Source organism: Erpetoichthys calabaricus, chromosome 2 (genome assembly GCF_900747795.2).
Source record: "Erpetoichthys calabaricus chromosome 2, fErpCal1.3, whole genome shotgun sequence".
Lineage (NCBI taxonomy): Eukaryota > Metazoa > Chordata > Cladistia > Polypteriformes > Polypteridae > Erpetoichthys > Erpetoichthys calabaricus.
The window spans coordinates 268,680,388-268,690,788 of record NC_041395.2 but is presented as its reverse complement, the minus strand read 5'-3'; the positions used below and the strand labels follow the sequence as shown (position 1 = coordinate 268,690,788).

At 33.6% G+C, this 10,401-nt stretch overlaps 1 protein-coding gene across 1 annotated transcript in view; it reads right to left on the bottom strand.

The window, feature by feature from the left end:
* Positions 1-1,528: 1,528 nt before the first annotated feature.
* Positions 1,529-10,401, bottom strand: part of ascc1 (activating signal cointegrator 1 complex subunit 1) — a 36,713-nt gene continuing 27,840 nt past the window's right edge. The window contains exon 9 of the mRNA XM_028795518.2: positions 1,529-2,286. Coding sequence (XP_028651351.1) covers positions 2,170-2,286 — 117 coding nt within the window. The 3' untranslated portion in view covers positions 1,529-2,169. The remainder of the gene's footprint in view (positions 2,287-10,401) is intronic.

The following is a 10,401-nucleotide window of genomic DNA, read 5'->3' as shown; positions in this document are numbered from 1 at the left end:
GAAACGGGAAAGGCATTTCCCATGAGGGAAAATAAAAATAAAAAACGTGTGTACTTGTACCTCTGCGTCTGTCTGTGTCGCGTTTGGGCGGCAGGAGTGCCCTCTGTAGGCCACAATACTATTAACAGTAAGCTATAAAATCTGTAAACAGCTTTGAGCTTAAAACTTGATGCTTACCACAGGATCACTTTTTGCAGTTTGGCAATTTTTGCACTTTCCACATGTGTGACAAGATCTGCTTCTATAGTGAATCAGAACAGTGCAAGTTTAAATGAAGCTTCAGAAACTAAACCAAACTAAAAAGTTGAATGGATACAATTTTGGAAAAATGTCTTTTAGTAAACAAGGCAAAAGAACAAACCACAACATGGACAATCTCAAAATCGGCAACTACATTAAAGTAAAACTGCTAACCATTCAAGGCTTTCCATAACCACCTGCTTCACTTAAATGTCAGTGGTGATATCCCACATTTTGATGAGATCCTTTACTAATTCTTTAACTTTTATTAAAATACATGAACTGCAGTCAGATGAAATTTTCATTTACTCTTACCCCTCTTTTACTAAAGGCTGCTTCCACTTGATAAGAGCACAAATAAAGCACACTGCTTACTCAACATTTCTGAAATAATACAGCTAACAAACATGAAACTCATGGCCTTTCCCAAATGCTCTAAACTGGTACAGACAACAAAATTCAAAAGTGAGGATCTTAGCATGCCGGAGGCACTCTGGCACAAAAACTGTAATACCACCAGCCATTTACAAGCAAAATAATGATCTTGTTTAAAGAATAAAATACATGTAAATACTACTTACAATTATATATAATGTTGCTATTATGAGATTATAATCAATATCCTCTTTCAGGCTTAATATTTAGAGCTCCACAAGGAAAGATAAGGATTTCTGAAAAGAGTGTAAGTGGGAATTTAAACACAAATCACATGTTCTATTAATACTAAAAAACTGAAATTTAATACAGCTTAGAACAATTCAGGTAGAATACATAACATTAATGAAGAAATGGTAACCTCATGAATAAAACACAATTTAAAGAAAGCTACTCTAGGAGCCAAATAATAATGCATATTTGGCATCTGCATTTTATCACAAAATTCATACAAAAAATTACAGTACAAATTACAAGCGCAAAAATATTTTCTGCAAGCATACATATTACTAAAAAAAAGTGTCAAAAACAGTGTTTTTTTAATTTACAGTATAAAAACAAAATTTCGTAAATGCTTACACAAAATGTATATTACATGCCTTACTGTGTCATAACAGCTTAATAGCAAGCAAAAGCAGTATCTTCGTTAGGCAATGTACAGCACTGATGAAGATAAAATGTTACTGAATCTTCAATACTTACCTGATAATGTAAACAACAGTGACTACATACAACCTTCACTGAGAGAATGAAATACTATGTTTGTAAATTTTATATTTTGCAAAGAAAAAAAAAAGAAAAACAAGATAACACATTCAAAAACTCATAAATAAAGAAATAATTTTATTGGGAGTTCGTACCAAAAACCCTCAATACATAAAAGTATGTTAAGCATTAATTTATTAAAAATAAATCAATTCTTGTTTAATTGTCTTTCATTTTTATTATTGCATTAGGTAGCAATGCTAATAATTGAGTACATCAACATTCACGCAGTGTTAAACTGGATGTATTCCACAGTACTTTTGCTAATTCTGAAAAAATAATCCATTTTTTCATAATACTACACATCTGCTACAATAAAGATTTTGGGTAGAGATCACTGTTGTATTTCTCTTAACCGTTATATTTCCCATGCCAATAAATTTGAATTTGCAATTACAATAAATTGTCTCCAATCTGCAAGATTTTATAAAAGATTAGTCTACTGATTTCTACATATCAAGCATTTGTCATAAAGGGCTATACATGAGTTATAAAATGCTATATTGTGGTATATACATTATTTTGGGTGGAAAAGATCGTTTGCAACTCCTTCTTGATTTAAAGGGTAAATAAACAGTATATCAATACAATGATGCATGACGCTGACTAGAAAAGTTTCTTACTGCTTGAGTTTAAATTTCATCTGAATATAGCAAATGTTTTTAGCACATCATTTTTCTAGTAGCACAATCATATACAACCAAGGTCACCACCAAAGAGGTATATTCTTCAGGAAAACGTGATAAACCCTGAAGATGTGTAGTAACCAGAACTGTCAGTTGAGTATCTCTGAGATAAATGAACAGCATTCAGATCCAGGTCACCAAAACGATATTGTTCAAACATCTAAAACAAGAAATACCAAATGCAAGTATGTGATTTAAAGAATTACCAGGTGTGAAAACTTAATATTACATTCAAAAAAGGTACAAAGTGTTAATTTTATCAAAATTAGCTTCAAAAAAATTTCAAACTGCCTTCAACATTTAAAGTGCCTATTTTTTAATTATTCAGATGCTTATCTGTTTTCAGATTCTATTTATTCAATTTTTTGTATGAAATGATACGTTGAAAAATAGTAACTATTAGTCAGAATTCTACATTCCATTCCATCCATGCCATTCATGCTAAATATTCCGTCCAAAAACCCTCCATTCAGTTGCACATTTATACATGCTTATTAAAGTAAGAAGCAGGGTAAGTAAAGAGTGTTGTCAATGGTAGGCTTCTGAATGCAGCCAAATCATACTACCACTATTATTTATATTGCAGCCTATAATTTGTTTATGACAAGTTGCCACCCATGATTCCATCTATCAATTTTCCCTAAATGCAACCACTGACCTAACCATCCATCCATTACCCAACTCACAATATCCTAATTACAGGGTCATGGGGGTCTGCTGGAGCCAATCCTAGGGCGCAAGGCAGGAAACAAACCCCAGGCAGGCGCAGTGCACACAACCACACACCAAGCACACACACTGGGGACACTTTAGGTTGGCCAATGCACCTAACCTGCATGTCTTTGGACTGTGGAGGAAACCGGAGTACCCGGAGGCACTGGGAGAACATGCAAACTCCATGCAGGGAGGACCCGGGAAGCGAACCCGGGTCTCCTAACTGCGAGGCAGCAGCACTACCACTGCACCACCGTGCTGCCTATGACCTAATGAGATATACATAAGTATATGTGTAAGCTTCAAAAGTTCTATTCATTTCAGGTTCAGAAAAGTAAACTTTGAACAGAGATCTAAAATGTGAAAAATACAAGCATAAGTAACATTCATTAGTACCTTGCTTCCAAAAGTCAAAGTACTGCATTATTATTGATATCCTATAGGACAATAGTCTTTATTTTTTTTAATTGGAGATTTACATTTAATAAATGTGTTGGCAGTGGAGTGTAACAGCTAAGGAGCTGAACTGGTTACCACAAGGCCACAAATTCAATACTGGCCACCTACACTTGCTGTGTACCCTGTGTTGCCTCATTTTACTGAATATTCCTATAAAGAGAACAATTTAATTATGGTTACATTTATTTGTTGTTCAAGAAAAACAGATAACTATAATAATGCATCTATAACTCACAACCCAAGACTGCAGCTAAATGTTGGGTACGAAATCATCTATAAAAAAAACAATCATAGGCAAGTTAGAATTTGGTACAGTTAACTATAAACTGAGAAACCAGCTAATGCAAACTTTTGTAGTGCTTTTTCTCTTACACATTTCAAAGACTCTAATGGATCTCTAGATAGATAAAGTTAGTAAGCCATGTATAAATAGACAGATGATAGATATATACACACTTACATACTGTAGTCTGAACAAACACCACAGTTAAAAAGAAACAAAAACACCTGACAGTCACAGTGAGGCATTATTCAGGTGTACTGCTGTTGCTGTAGCTGTAAAGGAGCCCCAGTAGTGTTTCCTGACACACTTCTGCTGTATAATTTATTGGCTGAAAGTACTCAGTGTTAGTTTATCAGAGAGAGGATGTGCAGCATTTCTCATAATGACACTCAGTTTTGTTTGAACTATCTCCTTTGCTACTATCTCCACAGGATCCAGGAGGGTGCACCAAAAGTGAGCCTACCCTTTTAATTATTTTGTAGATTCAGGGGGCCTCTCTTAAAGTAATGTTACTGGCCCAGCACACCACAGTATAGAAAACTGTACTGGCCATTTAAAAGGACGTCACTAGCTACATTAAAGGAACACAGTCTCTTAAGAAAAAAAGAGCCTGCTAAACCCTTTCTTATATTGTCCCTCTGTGTTACAATACCTGTCCAATATGTCATTAATGTGGACCCTCCAAGTACTTGTAGGACTGCACTACTTCTATATCCACTTATTGAATAATGACTGGACATAGAGGTTCTTTGGTGTGGCGAAAGACAATAACCAGTTCCTTGGATTTGCTGACAATTCTTTCTGCACAAAGAAACAAAGTTCTCCACCTGACTCATCTCCCTTAGCAATAAACCCCATAAGTGAAAAGTCCACTGAGAAATTCCATAAGTGACATGACCTGGTGTTAGATTTATCGCCAGAGTATGCAAATGAATTTATTTCATGGGTGTCAAATTATCAACTATAGTTTAATATTTGTAAGACTTAGCAGTCACAGCACTAAAAGGGCACGCAGTGTTTCGCACAAGAAAAGTTCCCAGAATCCTAGGACACAACTATTATTTGCGCAAATGCTAACACAGGAATGCTAGATTGTTATCTCTTTGAAAAGTATTTTCATTGTTGCCATAAATAATCACAGCAATTTCTATAAATACATAAAAATGTTACGATATAAAATAATAATAGATATTGATTTAAATGTACAAATTAGAAAAGGCATTATAGAAGAGAATGCTTTAAGAATCAGTTTTGGAGTCCAGAAAAACTATTACATAGCCACCTTCTCAGTGCAAGCCAGTATAATTCCCAGTGTGGTATGAAAATTATATGTAAATTAGTTTTGATAATGTTCCTTCCAGGGTTGTTTCCGGCTTTGTCTTCAGTGCCATTGGGATAATGTGTAAAGTGAATACAAGTTAGAAAAATACACCATCTCATTTTCCAACATTCATTCTTTAACAATAACATCTTCGGTGGTGTACCTAACTGACTTCACTTATGGATGGATAAATGGATAATTGAGAATTAGAATATACTTTTTCATTTTGTTAAATAATCTGATTGTATTATTAACACAGTAAAAGCAAAGTGGTTACTTGATAACCCTTAAAACTGAAATTTGCCACATTACCAAAAATAAATTAATTTTATTAAATTCAACTATGTGACACAAGCACATTTTAAAAACGGAAGCACAGATTGCTGATGCAGGTAAATTAAAAAGGAATATTAAAAAGGCATTCTAATCAGACTTGTCACTCAAAGGAAAACTTTCAGCACGTAAAGTAATAACTCTGGGTTTAGTCTCTTTTCCATTTATAATAAACAATTTCTTAATCAAAAATGTCATACAATGCACTTAACTTAAATTTATTAAAGGTGGTCAGATGACTTTAAAAAGTTGGGAAACAGCAGAATAAAATGACAAACTGATACTTGTAAAATTTATATTGAAAAAGGGCACTTATATTTATTATATGCATTTCCAGAAATGCTTTTTGTCCTATTGTGTTCCAGCTGCTTTTGCTAAAGAAACCAGTGGCATCTCTACAATAGAGACATGCAAGGATACTGCCCCTCCCCCCATTTCCAGCAGATGGTACTGTTTTGCAAAAAAATAAGTAGTAAACAATAATATTAGACATATATAAATGAAAGACCTGTGTGCGTTTATATGGAGCAGTGTGCTCTGCTCACACTCAACCGCAGCCACTAGATAATAATAATAAGAATAATAATAAATTTTATTTGTATTGCACTTTATATTTTAGCATGGCCATGCATGCACTTTTAATTTTTTTTTGGCACTTGCATGCACCTCACTACAAAAGACCTGTATACAGCAAATGCTGCTGCACAACAACGTATAAGTGAAACACCTCAGGAACGGAGGGAAAGGCTTGAAGTTTTTATTAAAAACATCGTCTATCTGGAGGTACTTTCTCGAGATAAAGATTAAGAGGACTCATATGCCAGTGTTATGGCTAAGATATGAAATTGCCAGTGTCTTCTTACAAAAGCCAGTGGGGCAGCAGGCATATGTGGGTCCATGTAATTCTTAAGTGTTAGCTGGCGCCTCTCCAAGTTCATGACTATAGTAAAACTGCCGAAGAGTCTTCGGGTTGCTTTTTTGTCCCAAACACTACACGTAGATAGTAATATTATAATGCAGGGGTTCTCAAACTCAGTCCTGATGACCCACTGTGGGTGTAGGTTTTTGTTCCAACCAATGAATTGATCTGTTATTACCCTGATTCTGAGTTTTAGTAACAATAGAGAAATTAGAACACTAAGTATGGCAATTTTTTTTATTAAAATGTACTAAGCCAGGGGTTCTTAGAGTCAGTTCTGGGGTCCCACTGTGGCTTCAGGTTTTTGTTTCAAACATAATCAGTGGCAACTGATAACACTGATCTCATTTAATTAGCTGGTATTTTTTCTCTTCTGTTATTTTACATTCAGAAAAGCACAGCAGCATGATTTTTACATTTAGAAGATATTTAGAAATATTTCTATTTTGCTATAGATTTAAATGCTTAACTGTATTTTATTGATTTCATTATCTTTTGCCCTTTCTCGATCAGAGAAACAATCAGAGCAGACACCCAGGCAAACACTGAATCATGAAAGGCTGCAACTACTTTAGTGTCGGACCCACCAATTAGAAAATAATGAATTAATTAAACAATTAAACACCTTGAAAAGTAGAAAGAATATCAATATGAAAATATTGTTAAAAAGAAAAAATATATACATTATTCCCATAAAACTGCTTAATATTGTTTTAACCAAACTTAGTTTTCTAATTTCTATATTGGTCCCAAAACACAGAATCTGGGAAATAACAGTTCACTTAATTAGCCCAGGAGTCCAATTAAAAACAGAAGCTGGATGGAACAAAAACCTGCAGCCACATTGGCTCCCCAGGACCATGTTTGAGAACCCCTGATATAATGTATTGTTAAAATGTTTATTAGCAAACTCAGTTTAGGCTACATATTTTTTATGATATGCTCAATGCCATTTATTATACAGACAAATATTTCTTTTGGAGCATTACCTGATGCAGTTAGCCTGTTTCTGGGATGCTTGGGTAGAGCCTACAACTCTGCACTTAAGAACAGGCAATCTACTTCAAACGAAATATGTTTCTGCTGAACCAATACTTGGATGGGAGACCATGTAGGAAAAGTTTCAAATATTATTTGGCATTAAATATATTTTGGCATTATATGCACCTGCAGAAAAACAGTTGTGTTATTACTGTCACTTTATGCTATGATATATCCAACGATTCAGTGAGTAAATTTAACCTAGTACTGACCTACTGAGTCAACAGATGAACAAATTAATAAGAACTAGTATGCCAAACATATAGTAAATGCAATTACTGCTAAATTACTAAATGCTATGGAGCTTTTTTGGTGGCCAGTTTAAGACATTACATCTTTGAACATTTTACTGAACTGAATCAATGGTGATTAACCTAGAGAATGGATAGTATTTGTAAGCTATGTATATAAAAACAAGTGTTTTGAAAATTATTGTCTTACTGAATGGGTAGGCAACTGTAAACACATTAACAGTTCTACCACCACCAACATTATTATAGGCACTTTCAATTACAAGCAGAAAAATTAATTTGTAATTTAGCCAAACAGATGATATGTATAATACTGTTTCCTGTTCTTTAAAATCTTGATTTTTTTCTACCCCACTTTTACATGGTATTGAAAATTTCTTACAGCTTTCTCAATATTCATCTACAAACAGCCCATTGCTACATTTCTACATTTCCAAGTCAGGATAAACACCAACAATAATATAATAATAAACACATTTTCACTTTTGTGATTATGGGTTATTGAGTATAAACAGGGTATGCAAAAATGACATTAATTTATCCACTTAAAATGAAATCTATACAATACACAATAAAGTGTGTAGTAAGTGAAAGGGTCTGAATACTTCCTAAATTCGCTGTGGCTTACAGTTCATATTCATCTTCAGTTATGCTCCACTTTTAATAAAAAGCAAGAGTATTTCATAAAACAAGGGCAAACAAAATAATGTATGTTTTTTTTTTTTCTAAAACAGCACATAATAGAGTCCTGGCTTGTCATCTGCTTGATAACTCAGGCAGTAAACCATTCAAATTTGCTAGGGCAAGTCGCAGACTGGTTGGACCAAGTAACAGGGTATAACAGACTAAATGATAGTCAGGATAGCGTATCGCAAATGACTGACTCAATAAGTTGTAAATGAAGTATGCAAATGAAAATCGCTGGAAAAGTTGTTAAATGTGATAGGGTCTCAAGTGATTTAATTTAAAATTTCTGTGTTCCTTTTTGTTGTAAAAAGGCACTCTTTGCATTATTACATTTTTTACTGCAACATTTATTTATTTATGTTATCCTTATAACACCCACTAATAAAAATTTTCCAGGGGAAACACTGTAAACAATGTGAAATTACTATCAATACAATAAATTCATTGAGGTGGTCAAAAAGTTATCTGTTTGATTACTTTAAGTTTAAATAATTTAAACTAGCTTACAATCATATAATAAACTATTTAAAAACTTCTTGAATTTTCCATTACTAATTTATCTTTGAAAATCTCTTCTTATTTCAAAATTTATATATTGAAAACTATGTGACATATTTCTTTCTGGCCCCACTTTGCTGCAAATATTATATGCAAAACACCAAAAATGGCAGAACATGTTGTATAATTGCCATCTGAACCCTGTAAATAAAACAGGGTAGATACTATTGCATGTAATATTTTTCTTTTTTATTTTACATGGGAATACTGTATTGATTTCATAGTTGTTTTATTTTATATGGCACAGTCAGGCCCAATAACCAACTTTATGGCAAGCATACATTTTGGTGATGTATGAGGACATAAAAACTTTAAGGCAAAAAATAAATATTCGGTTAGGATCAAGAGTGGTAGAGAAAGAATGCTGTTTAACATCTCTCTCTTTCTATTACTTACTGTATTTTTCCTTTTCCAAATGTAACTGATTTTTAGGATCACGGAAGTTATCTGCTTCTAAGATTGTCAAACAACAAATCATGGTAAAATGGACACAGAATCAGAACTGCTGATTTAGCTATTTATTTTTATTCAAGTCAATAAAAATAACATTTAATGAAGTCTGAACTTGCTCTTTTATTTGGTAATGTATATCTTTACAATTTAATGATGCACTTTTTTTTAGTAATCCCTATTGCTATGTGAAGAATAATTTTGTCAGTTTCACATGCTGACATGTCAAATCTCAAAACATACAAGAACAGCACTCCAATGCGATTTAGAATAATCTTTACTAAATACACTAAATATTCAGAAAAGTTTCAAGTCTGATTTCCGCACAAGGGCACCAGCTAAACTCCCATTAACGAGCATGAACTTTGTTACACCCAATCTAAACAAGTCTTATATAAAATCTAGAAAGAACATGAAACTACAGATGTAAATATTACTGGATAATAAAAAAACTAAAACAGGTGAATTTTTAAAGTTCAAAGGATATTCATTGTAAACCATAAAAATAGGTTTAAAAAAAGTAACAAAAGATTATTATTTCAGTGAATGAAGGATTTTTCAGGCCATAAAGAAATACAAACTGACTCATAAATAAAAAGGAGATCTTCTTAAAAATAAAAATATATGGGAGTCAGAGTTTCAAATGGAGGTGGGTAGGTTATTCCACCAGCCAGAAGCTACACATGGAGAGTCTGGACTGACTCTTGATAAAACACAGAGGTGGATTAACCTTATGCTATTTAACAGCAGACCTGAGTGGTCGAGAAGAACCATAGGACCTCGGTGTCTCCATATATAAAGGCGTAGACCCGCGGACTACACTGTAGGCAAGCATCAAGGATTTGAACTTAATACATGCCACTACACGAAACCAGTCTAGTGATTTGAAGAGAGGACTGATATGTGCCTGCTTCAGCAAGTTAATATCAGACGTAATTTTATGATTGAAAATGTCTAGTTTTGATTCTGAATGTTTTTCATGACATTGACCAATTTCTCATGATTATTAAGGGAAAGCGGATACATTTTCATAATCTTTTGTGGCAGTGCTTGCAGGTAGTCACCTAGGTGAGCAACCCAGTGCCACAGAGAGTGAATTATACATGTGCAGTTAATTTGATTGTTCCTTGCTTATAGTACTTTGAACGATCCCTGTGCTAATCCCATCCATGCTTGTATTTTATTTTGATTATAAATGTATTTATTTTGATAGACCTTCTTGACATCGTACCAAATGCTGAGAGACTTCAGCAGGAAGC